The sequence below is a fragment of the Pelodiscus sinensis genome, chromosome 4 (genome assembly GCF_049634645.1).
Source record: "Pelodiscus sinensis isolate JC-2024 chromosome 4, ASM4963464v1, whole genome shotgun sequence".
Taxonomy (NCBI): domain Eukaryota; kingdom Metazoa; phylum Chordata; order Testudines; family Trionychidae; genus Pelodiscus; species Pelodiscus sinensis.
Window position 1 is genome coordinate 44,288,672 of NC_134714.1, and position 16,872 is coordinate 44,305,543.

General features: G+C 43.1%; 1 protein-coding gene across 2 annotated transcripts in view; it reads right to left on the reverse strand.

Annotated features, from left to right (window-relative positions):
- Positions 1-16,872, reverse strand: part of YLPM1 (YLP motif containing 1) — a 91,934-nt gene that overhangs the window by 53,033 nt on the left and 22,029 nt on the right. For both annotated transcript variants that reach the window (XM_014570825.3, XM_075926867.1), the window contains exons 5-7: positions 13,604-16,252; positions 9,302-9,422; positions 5,188-5,650 (exon numbers count right to left, since the gene is read on the reverse strand). In XM_014570825.3, coding sequence (XP_014426311.2) covers positions 5,188-5,650; positions 9,302-9,422; positions 13,604-16,252 — 3,233 coding nt within the window. The remainder of the gene's footprint in view (positions 1-5,187; positions 5,651-9,301; positions 9,423-13,603; positions 16,253-16,872) is intronic.

Below are 16,872 nucleotides of genomic sequence, written 5' to 3' on the forward strand. Positions count from 1 at the left end.
ATTGGAAATGTGGAACATTTATGTGACATTTAATATAATAAAATATAAGTGCTAGTGTATTTGTGTGTATAATTTAGTTCTTACCATTACTGATGTACTGCTGCTGCATCTGCAGCTTGAAACAGGTAATGAATATTATATACTACTCCCTAAATTAATAAAAATCAAGTTATCTAAAAAAGGCGACAAACCATACCTTCTTAGATATTGTAAAATGGTGTATTGATCTGTAAATGAAGATGTTTTAGAGATGAGATTTGCACCACTGTTTAAAGAAATACGTAAATAGGTATCAATAAGAAACTTAATTTAAATCAATAGTTTTGATGATTTAAACTGTAATTTAAATCCATTATTTAAATCAATCCACCCTAATTAGAGGATGGCTACTGTGATACTAATTTTTAAAAACAGTTCTAGAGCTAACCCTACCAATTACAGACCAGTAAGCCTTATTCCAATATGGGGTAAACTGGTTGAAACTACAGTAAAGAACAGAATTGACAGACATATAGATTAACATAATATGTATAACAAATGGTCTGGTAGCACTTTATAGACTAACAAAACATGTAGATGGTATCATGAGCTTTTGTGGGAACAGCTGAAGAAGTGGGCTGTGCCCAGGAAAGCTCATACCACCATCTACATGTTTTGTTAGTTCATAAAGTGCTACCAGACCATTTTTTATTTTTTTCTGTACAGACTAACTCGGCTACCCCCTGAAGCTTCTGAATAATTTGTTATGTTAATGCGAAGAGTCAATGTGGCTTTTGTAAAGGGAAATCATGCCCCACAAATCTACTGTAATTCTTTAAGGGAGTCAACAACTAGGTGGACAAGACAGATCCAGAGGAAATAGTCTCCTTAGATTTTCAGAAAGCCTTTGATAAAGTTGCTCACCAATGACTCTTATATAAAGTAAGCTGTCATGGAATAAGAGGGAAAGTCCTCTCATGGACTGCTAACTGGTTAAAAGATAGGAAACAAAGGGCAGAAATAAATAATCAGTTTTCAGAATGCAGAGAAGTAAAAAAGTATGTCCCATAGGCAGGGCTCGACAATGTATGCAATCTACTTGCCCATGGCAAGTAGATTACAACCCAGAAGAGCCGGGTTCAGGCGATCTGTGCATGCACAGAACAATCTGCGCATGCACTGATCGCCAGACAGCGCAGCTGGCGAGTGGGGCTTGCCCCGGCTTGGCGAGCCCTGCCCATAGGGATCTGTACTAGGAACCGTATTATTTAACATATTCATAAATGATCTGGAAAAGAAGGGTAAAGAATGAGGTGGCAAAATCTGAAGATAATACAAATTATTCAAGGTAGTTAATCCAAAGCAGACTGCCAAGAGTTACAAATAGTTATCACAAAACTGAGTGACTAGGCAACAAAATGGCAGATGACATGCAAAGTAATACTCATGGGCAAACATAATCCCAATTATACATATAAAATTATGGTCTAAATTAGCTGTTATCACTGAATAAAGTTCTGATAGTCACTGTGATAGTTCTCTGAAAACATTCACTCAATGTACACCAGCAGTAAAAAAGCAAACAGAATGTTGGGAATCATTAAGAAAGGGATACATAAGACAGAAAATATCATACTGTCCCTATATAAATCCATGGTACATTCACACATTGAATACTGTGTACAGATAAGGTCACCCCAGCTCAAAAAAGATAAATTGGCGGTAAAAGTTTCAGAAAAGGGGAACAAAAATGATTAGGGGAATGGAAGAGTTTCCATTTCAATGAGATGGGGACTTTCTATAGGTTGAAAAAAAAAACCACTAAGGGAAGATATAATAAAGGTCTAGAAAAAGCATGAAGAGTGTAGAGAAAGTAAATAAGGAGTTTTGTTTATCCCTCATAACACAAGAACAAAGGGTCACCAAGTGAAATTAAAAGGCAGCAGATTGAAAATAAACAAAAGAAGCATTTCTTCATACAATTCAATCAACCTGTGGAATTATTTGCCAGAGGATATTGTAAAGGCCAAGACTGTAACAGGGTTCAAAAAAGAACTAGATACATTAATGGAAGATAGGTACATCAATGATTATTATCCAGTATGTACAGACTAAAAGGTACTCCCTAGCTATATTACAGTTAAGTTGATGTCTACATTTCTGTTTCTAGGTGTATGCCACTGAAGGCCATTGGAGAAAAACAGATCTGCAGTGAAGTTCTTTTTATGTTGTTCTATTATTAGAATAGAATCTGACTATTTTGCAGAAAAATATAGTGCACCAGAAACCTGAGTTCCTAGGAGAGTTTAAATGTTCGTGGCTCAAATACAACACAAAATTTCATCTCAGAACGGTGTATTTTCAAATTTTTAATTAAAAATATTTTTACTTTGTCTGCTAAATGTTTTATATCCATGAAACTTCAAATACAGCAGGTCTTTATAGAATTTGTATAATTCACAGCAGCTGTGATTTTTAAAAGTTACGTTTTTCTTAAAAAGCTAGTTGTTTCAAGACTGAAAGTTTTGTAAGTAGAAGTAAATAGTCAAGTGTTCTAACTGAAATTAATTGAAACATCTCTTACTTCAGCTGAAATTATAGGAAAGGGAGTTTAACCATCAAAAGCTGAAATATATTGTACACTGTACATGCCAATGGAAAGAAAGGAGGAAGTGATTCAAACAGGGACAGCTGCTGGGGGAATAATGACACACATACATCTTCTCTTTCTTTCTCAGTAATGATTTCTGGCTGAAGAAACTACGGACAGCAGCACAAACTAGAAGTTTACAGTTTTGGAGAAGCCTAAACCACAAACAGGCAGGCACAGATTGGGACTGTGGGAAGTAGTCGGTTAGGGCACAGACAATAAAGGGATCTTTTTTTCTTTTCTTTTTTTAAATGGCCCCATTTTATTTATTGTCATAGCTAATAGCCTGTTTCTGGATGTTTTATAGCCTAATTAAAAAAAAAAACCAAACAAACCCCTTTCTCCCACAAACAAACAAACCCCCTCCCTCCCTCTCTCCCTTCCACTCACTCACTCCCCTCCATAAAAGTACAAATTGTTTTAAAACTGAACTGGTGGGTCATTTTCCCAAGGCAATGTATTTCCCAGTTTAGATCTGGGATGCCTCCCACTTTGCAGGGTCCTACATTCCATGCTCCAGTCTGAGTTTGAACATCTACACCAGTGTTTCTTAAACTTTTTAAGACCAAGGAACACCAAACAGTGCTTTTTTTAAATGGGGAACACCAAGAATTTTTTGTTGAGGAATAAAAGGTCAGGGGGAAAGTTATTGAGAAAAAAAAAAGGTCTCCTGCCCTTTTAAGGGAGGACATTTTGAATTCTGTTGTTCTCCACGGCATACCTCCGACTGCCTGTGCCGCGGAACACCGTTTAAGAAATGCTGATCTACACCATTAGAAAGCCCCTTAGCCAGCTCAGGTGTGGATTTTTAATTGCAGTGTAGCCATACTCTATACTTGTGTCAGAGATATCTGCATCCAGACAACTGTAACTAAAATAGCCAGTTTAGACTCCAGTCACTTTTCAAGTTGTTTTTAATAAAATGTTGAAATTATGGGATCCTGTCAGCTCCAAATAAGTATTGATAAGTTGCAGAGACAATAATGACAGATAGCCCACAACACTCATTGCAATGGTAACTGCATTTATAGCAGAATCTCTCTTTTTAAAGTTGGGTAAAACCGGGGAAATAAACGCTCACTAAAAGCTCCATATCAAATTTTAACATTAGGAAAATCAGTATTAAATCTGAACCCCACCCATCATTCTACAGAAGTCAATTCACTATCTAAGTTGTAAACTCTTGAGGGAAAGGAATTTGTCTTCATTCTTGCTTGCAGAAGACATCATATACTTTAGGCAATACACAGACAAATAAAAAAAGAACAATAACATTACATGTTCTACTCTAAAGGTTCAAAGAGTGGTTCATTTTATTATAGATGATCTAATAATCAGCTAAAAAGTCCTGGTTTAATGCAGAGTATCTGTATTACACTAGTTACAATACAGTGGCTTCTGGCCAGGCAGCCCAGCTCTGAAGGCATCTCCATTGCCAGCAAAAACTCAGGAGTGAGAATGGCATGGTATCAGGGGGAGAAGAAACTCATCACTCAGAGAGTGGAGGTTGGGCAGGACTAGCCTTCCCGTAAGCAACAGGCTAGGGCGCTGTGATCACATACTATGTTCCTCCACCCCTGCTGCTCAAGGTCCCTTTAGCCCTCAAGTGCTGAGCCTGGAAATGAGGAGAAGCAGGGCAGGGAATGCCCCAGCTGTGGGGTTGCTATGGTGGACATGGGGCCAGCTGCTAGTTCTGGCCAAGCTGGGGGGAGGGAGGAGAGGGGGAGATCCATTTCCCCTAAAAAGGCTGATCTCATGGTCAGATCCAGAACCACCTCTGGAAACCTGCCCTGGTTGCAGGAATTTCTGCAGTTGCTGGCTGACCGCCCACCTCAGAAGGCAGAACTGTTGCCAGCAACAGTACAAAAGTGAGGGTGGCACGATATGTTATTGCCACCCTTACTTCTGTGCTGCTGGCAAGAGTGCTGCCTTCAGACTTGAGATGCCAGCCAGCAGCTGCGCAGAAGAATAGTTATACCACAACTTCCTTACAATAGCCTTGTGATTCCTCCACAATCCTATTACGGGTTGGGACCCCACAGGTTACAACACTGTGAAACTTCACATTTAAATATCTGAAACCATGAAATAAATCCCATGACTGTGAAATTGGCCAAAATGGGATCATGAATTTGGTAGGGCCCTACTCATAAGTGCATGCTAATTATATAAGTGAGGAGACTGAGCCCCATTTTATCTACTGTCCTAGCTAATAGGTTATAAAACAGCCAGAAACAGACTAATAAAAAACCCTTTAAGAGTACAAATGGTTTTAAAACTGAACTGGGAGGTCATTTTCCAAGGCAATATATTTCCTTCCTTAAGGTGTTTAGCTCCGGGACCCCTCCCACTTTGCAGGATCCTAGATCCCATTCTCTAGTCTGAAATATCACTTCAGAGATATATGGCACTACATAATGATGTACAGAATTTGCACAATGCAATGATTCTCTGTTAAGATTTGTGTAAATAGCACTCAGAGCATATCCCTTAAGAAAGAAAAAGTTTTGCTTAAAGGGCCCTGTACTAGAGGTAAAATTATTTTTTCCATTACTTACCCCGTCCATGGCCATAATCCACAGTCTGTTGAATTAGAGGTGGCTTAGAAATCGATGCAGGTACAGACGATGAAATGGAAGTATGAACCGAAGGAGGTATGTTCACAGAAGATGACATTGTGGGTGGCAGCCCTGACTCTGTTTTACAAAATGCATACTCCAAATTTGCTCCTTTAGCTTCACTGCTATCCCAGAGTCCATGAAAAGAATCCTCATCCCAACGTTCTTGCTTCACAGCACCAGATGTTGGCTTTATAGCTGGAGTCTGACTTGGGGTTGCAGTTGTCACAGGAATCGGCGCAACTGGCCTCGTCACTGGGGCACCTGGTTTTGTCACCGGGGCACCTGGCCTCGTTACCGGGGTGGGCTGCCTGAACAATACTGGTGGCTTTATAATAACAGCAGGAGAAGATTTGATGGGTTGAGATTCTATTGGTGTCTCAGATGACAGCTGAGAAGACGCCTAGACATGGGAAACATGTTTGAATAAGGATTTGTAAACAGCTTCCCTCACCCCATGTGAAAACAGTAAACAAAGCCCTCTGAATAACTTGTGCCCCTGCTAGAGCTTTGCAACCCGACCCAAACATAACAGGACCCAACTACAAATGTCGGGATTCAGGTCAGGTCAGCTCTGATCACTTCCTCCTGCCTGTGGGACTGGCTCCATGAAGATGGATGCATGTCCTGCTCTTGTTGGGTGTTGCAATCTTGCTGCACTGCATGTTCTAGGGAGTGACTTGCAAGCCTGCTAACATTGCCTCTTATTCCTCAGCACACACAGAACAGCATGTTAGTGGGTAACTGGTAGAAGTGGAGTACACAACTGCTACCGGATCAATCCCATGAGCAGAAGGGGCTGGAGACTGACCATGAGCACCAGGAGCAGGGAGGCCATCCAGGACAATGCAGTGGAGATAAAATTAGCCCTGAGTAGACCCGTAGTCCCAGCCAAGAAGGATGCTTTCATGACACTCTAATACATATACAGTGAAACCTTAGTTATCCGGCACTCTGTTAACCAGAAAACTTTGTTAACTGGCATTGCCCCCAGCCACAATACTGTCACATCTTCAGGCGCACAGGCCTGGTTTGATTTACCATGACTGTCTTAACAATTGTTTATTTAAGTACTACTAATTAACTCAAAATAGAAATGTGAGACCAACTGCCTCACACTACAAAACTACCAATATTAAAAATTTGAGTTTTACTATTATTGTCCATTAGTTTTTCCCAAGTTGATGGGATCCTCAAATAACCAGATTTTTTAGATAACTGGAATGCCCTAATCCCCAAGCGTGCCGGATAACACAGGTTTTACTGTATTCCTAACCATTAGCATTTTCAGACTCTCTCATAGGAGGGCACAACTCCATGCTGATATCCCAAAAAGAATAGCCATTGAGGGTGGATTGGTGTGTGCTCACTATTTAAAACCTCTAAATCTATTCCATCAAATATGAATGAAGGCTTACTGTAATTGTTCTTATCCAAAATGACCGTTCCAAATTAAGCTTCCTCTTTAACCAAAGCAGTTTCTACCCCGGAGGAATTCTGCATCGCTGTGTGTATGCACAATCAATGTGCTGTGTGTATATTTAATTTTTTTACACAGAAAACTGTCAGAAAGCAGCTACAATACCAGCTTTTCCCCACCAGCTGGTACTGTTGTGAAAGAGCAGAGCAGCAGCTCACCGGACAGCTAGGGAAGAGAAAGAATCAGACTTCTTCACTGCACTTGTCCTATCAAATCAGGTGGTGAAACAAACAGCACAGGCTTGGGGGGGGGGGGGGGGGGGGGTGTGTGTGTGTGTGTGTGTGTGTGTGTGTGTGTGTGTGTGTGTGTGTGTGTGTGTGTGTGTGTGTGTGTGTGTGTGTGTGCGCGCGCGCGCAAGCGCGCGCGCATCAGACTGAGGCTCTGGAGGACAGACTGGGGCAGGGGTTGAATTGGAGTGAAGGTACAGGGTCACATTGGGGATGGGCTGCAAGGCCATATAACAGAAAGGGAGTAGTTGACTGTAGACAGACAGACACAGACACATGGGCTGGGGGGAAGTGTGCGGGGATGGGGGCTGTATGAGGGGATACATGGGAACAGGGCTGGCTGATGGGGTGCAGAGACACGGGGATGGGGGGACTGGGTGTCTGAGTGGGGGTGGAGTGACCTAGGGGGACAGTGGCAGATATACCGGATGGAATGGGACAGGCTAGGTTAGCCAGGGTCTACATGGAGGAAGTTCCCTAACCATCCCTCCTCGCCCCACAAAAAAACCGTATCATACTTTTCCCACCCACATCCAATACCACTTTAAGTTCACACCCAGTCTCCTTCCCAATAACTACTTCTCTCTCTCTCTCTCAGCTCCTCCAGTAACCCTGACTCTGCTAAGCCTTTCCACTGCTTCTGAGTGGGATGGGAAATACAGTTCTGTATTGTAGTTTAAATTATTATTACTCAAAATTCTGTATTAATATGTAAAGTAAGGAATCTATTTGTCAAAAAGCATTTTCTGAATCTTTTTTATCATCTGTATTGTTACAGATATACTTGCTGACAGGAATTTTGAAATATACTACTAAAATATTTGAAACTGGTGCAATTATAAACAGAATTTTAAAAAATTGTGCACAGGATTTTTTATTTTTTGGTGCAATATTTGCCCAAGAGTATTCTTCCAGTATGTTTATATTAACCAAGTTCCATGTTCAAGATACCTGAAGAACTGCCACTAAACAGCAGCAGGTCTAAAACCACGTCTACAGGAGGAAATGTATCTACTGCTGACAATGGGTCCAGCTGAACCAATGCTGAAAATGACTTAAATCACAACTATACACAGGAGTAAACCATGTTCTGCACTCTCTCACAAACCCTAATCAAGGACTGCTCAGAAAAAGCTGTGATCATCGTTTGGCCATTTTATACTTGTAATTAAACTGTTTTCAGCAACACTCTCTGCCAGCAACTCGTACATTTCCTACTATAAATAAAGCTTCCTCTCCTAAATAGTTTACTGGGTGCTCCCTTTTACCTTATTTAGTACAGATATTCTGTTTCCAGCCTGCTGATTCATTTACCTCTCTAATCCTGATTCTCAAGAAATTAGGCCTCGCCCATGTCCAATTATTCATATCAAGTCAGGCCTACTACATGGAAAGTAGTTTGTGCAAATTGAAGAAAAAAATTACTTTTTTAGATTTCTGCACAGATCCTTTGCCACAGAGTGGCTAAAAACACAGAAGCAGAGTTGCTTCAATATTTGGAAAACAACCAACCTAGAATAAAATGGGTCAGAGGAATTCACATTCTCCTGCCAGTGTCATTTATTTATTTACCTAATTCATAGAGGTACGGATAGCATTCAGTCATGTTTGTAAAGTGATTTAAACAGTAAAAGCAATATCTGTGATTTAAGTAGTATGTTGTTATACCCGCATTGTGCTGGGTGCTTTTCAAACACAAAGGAGGACATAGTCCCTGCCCCGAAGAATTGATAATTTAAAAAGACAAAGAGATGAAGGACAGGGGAAAGCTATATAGTGTGCAAACAGAGCGATCTGGGTAACAGGCACAGAACAACTTAGTTTAATTTCTAAAAAAAGTATAATCAAGGTATCTTCTTCTAGTGCAGGTAAGTGAGGTTTATGATCTAATGAGCGCTAGGAAAGAGCACCAGCACCATCAGACAATGATAAACACATTACTCCTTTGTCAGGGGATTATTTAAATCCATGGGGCATGCTAGAAATTGATCTGCTGCTATTATACTGGAAAATGCATGTCTTACTTCCCCTTGGTCTGTAAGAAGTGTGTCATAAGACACATCATTCTTGTCCCCAACACAGAAACAGAATCTCACTGGCTTATTCTAATAAAATACAAGCTCAAAAGTTATTTTTCCATATGAGTTTGTACATTACCAAAGTACAGTTTGAGAGGTTTAACTAGGTTCAAAGTATTATTTTACGAGTTACATACCTAAATGTTCTTAGCTACATTGTCTGAAGCCAGGAAATATCTTTCCCGGCAAGATTTCTGATTTTAACTAATGTAGGCACCCCATCTGAATTTTCATCAGCATTTAATTCCTTTAGCACAGATTTATTTTACCTGAAAAGCACGTGGCCTTGTAGTGGTGCTTTGTGATCTAGAAGTTTCTTGTGATGCCAGTTCAGGCAGCTGGGTATCAGGTACAAACTCTTTCAACTTCTGCATCTGTTCTTTTTGTTCCCTGCACATCAATCACAAACACTCTTACCATTCTATGACAAATGAACTATTAAAAAATAAAGGAATCAATACTTACACCAACAAAACATTAGCACTATTAAGAATCAATATTCACTACTGAGTTTACTGCTGGGATAAGCTAGGACATAAGCAGCTGGTAGCAACCCAACAGCCAGCATATCAGAAGAGAAAGCTTAGAACAGGGGTTAGCAACATATGGCTCTTTTGTCATTCCCAAAATACAGGCAACTTTTTAAATTAAAGTGAAAAATTAATTCAAAATTTTAGAAGTGCATAATTACTCATGTCAATATAATCTTTTTTTGGGTCTATTTCACCTTTAACCAGATGTGAAAGCAAGGCAGTTCACCTTGGTAAGAATTGGCTGAGCTGTGGCAGGTGCTGGCTGGAGCACTCAGCTCGTTTAAAGGGCTGGCTGAGGGCACACTGTAGGGAACATGTGTACACTCCCAGACGGGATAGTAAGAGGGTCTGGTGGCAGCAGATGCCTCCATCTGGCCACAGCAACCTGGCTCCAGCCCTCATCTGACTGCCGCAGTCTGTCCCCAGCTGCCATTCTCCTGGGACAGATCCTGCAGCCTCACGACTGCTGCAATAGCCTGGCAGCAGTGACCTGGCCTGGCCTGGCCTCCGGCTGCAACTACCTGGCCAACAAGGCCCCATTGGGGCCCAGTCCCGATCTGGCTGCAGCATCCTGTCCCCAGCTCCAAATCCAAGAGCAGGCTCTACAGTCCAGCCCTCATTTGACCATAGAAAGGGCTGACGGTGGGCCCTCCTCCAGCTGTGGGCATGGGTAGGAGAGGAGGCCACGATCCAGCTGCAGCAATCCTGGCCCGGCATCTCATCCAGCCACTGTTGCCTGGGTTCAGCAGTCTAGCCCTAGCCAGCTAATGTAATCTGGCCCCAGGGCCCCCTAAGTTCTTTGATGCAGGAATCATCTTTTTGTTGTGTATTTGCAGGTACCTGACAAAATGGGGTACTGGTCTGTGACTGAGACCCTTAAGTGCCATCTCAGTACAAAGAATAAATGATGACAGCAGCAGCAACTGCAAGCTCCCCTAACATCCAGTGTTACTTAGGGTTGTTAAAATCATGTAATAGGGTAACTGTGTAACCACTAAAAATCTCAGCAGTTACAGAGTTACCCACGCTGTGGGCTCTGCAGTATAAAGTTTTATACCGCAGAGCCTAAGTGGAGCCTTCGCAGGAGTGGGGCCACCAGCCCTTGCCCGCCTGGCTTCTGGAGAGGTGGCTTTACTGCCCTACTGCAGCAAAGCCACCTCTCTGTGAGCTGGCTGAGTGTAACCAATACCATTAACTGATAAGCATCAGCTTAGTGGTTAAACAGTTAATTGGCTATACTCTAATATCCAAATGTTACTAACACCTGGCTTTGGAAAAATGCATTGGCTGTCAATTGGCTGTCAAGTATCTAATTGATACTAGACTTGTCAGATACACGGAGAAGAGATCTAGTTGAAGAGACCTGAATTTAAGAAAAGATATTCTCTATATTTCTACTATTGCTTCTGTCACAAAGCATCACCAGAGGAGTCTTACCAATGTCAAGCCACTTTCACTACATTGTTCTTCTTAGTAGAGTCCTGTGTGGATACAAAATTTGTATCCGCATCCACCTCTACATCTGCAGAAATGAGCCAGGGATATTCACAAATCTGTAGGGTTCTAGACACAACATTTGTCCCCGCATCCACCTCCGTATATGTAAAAATGAGGCATGAATATCTGCATCCATATCAAAGGACGCAGATACATGCAGATATGGATTTGCAGGGCCTTAGGATTTGCTCTTTTTGAAGTACACAATGAGGCTTGCCAGTGCCTCATATTAAAGGAAGATGTTGATATATTAGGCATCACAGAAACTTGGTGGAATAAGGACAATCAATGGGTACAAAATATATCAAAAGGACAGTCATACCAGGGCACAAAACACATCAGAAGGACAGAACAGGTCATCCTGGTGGGGGATTGGCACTATATGCGAAAAAAATGTAGAAACAAATGAAGTAAAAATCTTAAATAAACCAAAATGTTCTTTAGAATATCTATGCGTAGTAATACCATGCTCTAATAAAGAATATAGCAGTAGTAATATATTATCAACCACCTGACCGAGATAGTAATAGTGACTATGAAATGCTAAGGAAAATTACAGAGGCTATCAAAATAAAAAACTTGATAATAGTGGAGGATTTCAACTATCCCCGTATTAACTGTATACCCATCACCTCAGGACGGGATGCAGATACACAATTTCTTGGTACCTTAAATGACTGCTTCTTAGAGAAGCTGGTACTGGAACCTTCAAGGGGGAAGGCTATTCTTGATTTAGTCCTAAGTGGAGCACAGGATCTGGTCCAAGAGGTAAATATAACTGGACCGTTTGGAAATAGTGACCTTAATGTAATACAATTTAACATCCCTGTGGTGGGAAAAACACATCAGCAGCCCAATACTGTGGCATTTCATTTCAGAAAGGGGAACTATACAAAAATGAGAAGATTAGTTAAACAGAAATTAAAAGGTACAATGACAAAAGTAAAATCCCTGCAAGATGCATGGAAACTTTTCAAAGATACCATAATTAAGGCCCAACTTAAATGTATACTCCAAATTAAAAAACACAGTAAGAGAACCAAAAAAGTGCCACAGTGGTTTAACAACCAAGTAAAAGAAGCAGTGAGAGGTAAAAAGGCATTGTTTAAAAAGTGGAAGTTAAATCCTAGTGAGGAAAATAGAAAGGAACATAAACTCTGTAAAATTAAGTGTAAAAATATAATAAGAAAGCCAAAAAGGAGTTTATAGAACAGCTACCAAAAATCAAAAAAGTAATAGCAAAATGTTTTTTAAGTACTTCAGAAGAAGGAAGCCTGCTAAATAACCAGTGGGGCCCCTGGACGATCGAGAGGTCAAAATAGCACTTAACGACGATAAAGTTATTGTGAAGAAACTAAATGAATTCTTTGCTTTGGTCTTCATGACTGAGGATGTTGGGGACGTTCCCATATCTGAGCCATGCAACGCTGGGCAGTCCGCAGGTGATCCCGGGGCTCCCTGCAACAGTGTCCCTTTGAAACGCCACGGCAACATTTCACTTTTAAGGTGATAAATCTGAGGAATTGCCCCAGACTGAGGTGCCATTACAGGAGGCTTTGGAAGCAAGTGATAAACTTAAGTCACAGGGACCAGATGGCACTTACCCAAGAGTTCTGAAAGAACTCAAATGGGAAATTGTGGAACTATTAACTGTGGTTGGTTACCTATCCTTTAAATCAGCTTCTGTACCTAAAGACTGGAAGATAGCTAATATGACACCAACATTTAAAAAGGGATCTAGAGGTGATCCTGGCAATTACAGTCCAGTAAGTCTGACGTCAGTACAGAGCAAATTAGTTGAAACTATAGTAAGGAATAAAATCATCAGACACATAGATGAACATAATTTGTTGGGGAAAAGTAAACATGGTTTCTGTAAAAGGAAATCATGCCGTACTAATCTACTAGAGTTCTTTGACGGGATCAACAAACATGTGGACAAGGGGAAGTTGTTTTAGTCAACTTCATTTGCAAATTTAACACCTTCATGCAGGGCTTGGCCATTATATTCAACACCCAAATGACATCAAAAGCTAAGTATTGGACACTTACAGCCCATTCTATTAGCCTCATTTAGCACAGACACTATAATCAACAGGTTTTTTTTTCTTCGTTCTACTCCCTTTCTCCCCCCTTTTTCTGCTTAAAATTTAGGATTTTTGTACCTCTCTGCGCCTCTTGCTCCACTCATTTGAAGAAGTGGGTTGTGCCCACAAAACTGAAGACACTATATAAAATTTTTGTTAGCCTCTAAGGAGCTACAGTACCACTCATTTTAAAAAATGTTTACGTTACAGACTAACACAGATATTTCTCTGAGGCTTTTGGGCTTAAAAGGTCAGCTAGCCTGGGGCACTTCATTGAAGCATCATGTATTGACAACTGAGAGAGGCATAATGTCAAAACAGAAGCAATAATTATCTAAACTGATAAAGCAAACCCTGTGAGCCTACTTGACAGTATTTAATATAATTCTATGGATTAGTTCAGATAAACCAGCAACCTTTTTCCCTAAAGAAATTACAAGGTTAGCCAACTCACCGAAGCATTTTCAGCTCCTGGGCAGCCTTCAAGATTATTTCATGCTGCCTTTGACTAAGGACCATTACTCCTCCAAGTGACTGTTCAGGGTCTAGGTTTGGCTCTTCTCCCAGAATGTCAGATGAACGTGATGGTGGAAGGGGTGGATCAAGCTGATCCTCCAAAGGTCGTAGTCGCTCTACTTCATCTGAATACCACCTATCAGACAACCGTTCCCTCTCCCAATCAGTCCTTTCAGGGAGGTACTCTCGCTTCTCCCTTGATGTATCACGCCTCTCTGGATACTCTCGGATCCTCAACTCCCCCCTATCTCGGAGGTCTCTGTTGTAGAGATCCCTGTCTCTCTCCTCCCTCCACCGGTCCTCACGATACCTGTCCAAAGGTGGAAGTGGTGGCAAAGGTGGAAGAGGGGGAATATCCAGGTCACGACTTGTTGTATCTCTGTCATCCAGAGGTCTCAAGTAATCTCTGTCCCATTCTCTATCTAATTCTCGATCATAAATATCCAAGGGTCTTCCAATCCTGTCCAGATCTCTATCCAATTCCCTCTCCCTTGGCCTTTCCCAGTCATCCCACCAAGTATCTCGCCTGTCAAAATCAGAAGACAAAGGAGGTAGAGGAGGAGGGGATAGTGGAGGCAATGAAAGAAACCTATCATCTCTATCATATGGATCCAGGGGATCATCTCGAAAATCTGTGTCATGCTTTCTCCAATATCGATCTCTTTCCCAATCATCTAATTGTTCGCGCTCTAAAGAACGGGCATCTCGCCTATCTAATGAAGGCTCCTCTTGCATTCTCTCCTCTTTGTGACTCCACGGAGCCCTTGTTGGTTCCTCTCGATGATATAATGATAATTTCTCAGCGTTGTCTCCTAGACGGATTGGTTTATCAAGACTGCTTGTCTCAGGCCTACCCATTTCCCTCTCCCGGCTACCTGCATGCCTGACAGGACCCCTCTCCCGACTCCCTGCTCGCCTGACAGGACCTCTTTCCCAGTTTTCAGCCCGCATGACAGGACCTCTCTCCCGGCTTCCAGCCCGCATGATAGGACCCCTCTCCCAGCTTCCTGACTGCCCCCTATCCCTGCTGCCTGCCCGGCCAGCTGATTCTGTTTCTTGGCTAGACAATACTCTCTCCCGGCTACCTGACTGCCCAACTGGTCCTATATCCCAGCTGTCTGAGCGCCCATCTGGCAAGTTTTCCCTGCTATCTGACCGCCTGTCTAGCTGCTCCTCCCAACTACTAACTCTCTGTACCATCCCCCGGCCTCGGGTGGCTGCCTGTCTGGGTAACCCTCTACCTCTGTTTGTTAGCCCTCTGCCTCGGAAGTCTTCCAATCTGCCCTGCCCCCTGTCTTGGCTATCATCCAGTCTGCCCTGCCCCCAGCCTCGGCCATCGTCCAGCCTGCCTTGCCCCCAGCCTCGGCCGTCATCCAGCCTGCCCTCCCCTCGGCCTCGACCGTCGTCCAGCCTGCCCTGCCCCCGGCCTCGGCCGTCGTCCAGCCTGCCCTGCCCCCGGCCTCGGCCGTCTTCCAGCCTGCCCTGCCCCCGGCCTCGGCCGTCGTCCAGCCTGCCCTGCCCCCGGCCTCGGCCGTCGTCCAGCCTGCCCTGCCCCCGGCCTCGGCCGTCGTCCAGCCTGCCCTGCCCCCGGCCTCGGCCGTCGTCCAGCCTGCTCTGCCCCCGGCCTCTGCCGTCGTCCAGCCTGCCCTGCCCCCGGCCTCGGCCGTCGTCCAGCCTGCCCTGCCCCCGGCCTCGACCGTCATCCAGCCTGCCCTGCCCCCAGCCCCGGCCTCGATCCAGTCTGCCTTGCCCCCGGCCTCGGCCGTCGTCCAGTCCGCTCTGCCCCTGGCCTCTGCCTAATAGTAAATTGCCATTATTGTCTTCTGGTTGAACCAGCCCTTTACCCTGGTTATTTTCTGACCCAGCTAGTCCTTTACTCTGACTATTTTCTGAAACGGGCAATTTACTATCTGTAGATTTCAAGTCTTTATTTCCTGTTACAGGGGTTGGAAGTAAGGCTGCTGTTCCTCCTGTTCTTGGAGGAATAGTAGACTGCACAGTTACAGGCGTACTGGGAAGTGGTACTGTTTTTTTATTCTGAATGGGTGGAGGTTGAGTAGCTGGTTTTGTCTCTTCTAACTGCAGTGCAGGATCATGAGAACTCCAAGTCCACTTTTTAGGTGCTGGAATAACTTCTTTGACTTCAGTTTTGAGTGGTTCCTGCGGAGCTTTTGTCAGGTCCTCAGCTGGCTTGACTGGACCAGAATTCTTTGTATCTGTATCAAAGGCAACTGAAGCAGGTTGGGTTCTATTTACCAACTGCTGGTTGACATTCACATCAGCAAAAGGTTCTCTGTTTTCTGTTCGGGATTCTGTTTGAGACTGCTGCTGTCCTAAAGGAGGTCTGGGCCCCCTCCACTGTGGCCCACTTGGTCGGGAACTGTGCATCTGTGATGTATTTGGGGAAATATAAAACTGTGCTGCTGGCCCCCTGGGAATAGTCCCCCATTTGCTTGTAGACCGTCTATCTGAATTTTGACCTTCAAATCTTGGCCTTGGCCCTTCCAGGCGCTGGCCTTCAAAACAAGGCCCTTTCTGTTTTGGCCCTTCAAATCTGTCAAAGCCTTTTCCCTGAGGTCCATCAAACCTACAAGTAAAACAAGAAACTTATTCAAATAATCAAATTTAGTGAGAATTCTCTAGAAGACATTTTCACTTTATAAAAACACTTTCATACATAGGTCTCTGTAGGCCTCTGCAAAACCCATTGAATCAGTTCAAAAATACAGAAATATGTGCTTCAATATCACAATGAACAACTGAGACAGACATAAGCCACTTGCAGACTCAGCAACCTCTAGGTAATAAAGCTAGACGAGGAGCCACAAAATAATCAGTATCATGCTCTAATGTAACATGTCTCTTACTGTCTCATATTATTTGAGGCACTGTTCATAATACGGACGTAATAGTATGGTTGATGAACTGATAAGCAAAACCTTATAGGTTAATGCTATAGATGACATGAATCCCCGCCGCCCAAGTAAATTTTTTAGCAGGCTGGCCTTCAGCCTGGCTCAGTCCTGGCTTGTGCTAGGTCTGGGACATACCCCAGTGTGGCTCTGTATTTAAAGTGTATTAGGAGTCAGGTGGGCAGGCAGCCCGGCTCAATTCCAGCTTGCACTGGGTCCGGGAGCTTAGACACCCCTGGCGCCCTGGACAGCAGCAGGGGGCTCCTCAGGAGTAGGGCTGGAGTGCACTGGCTGC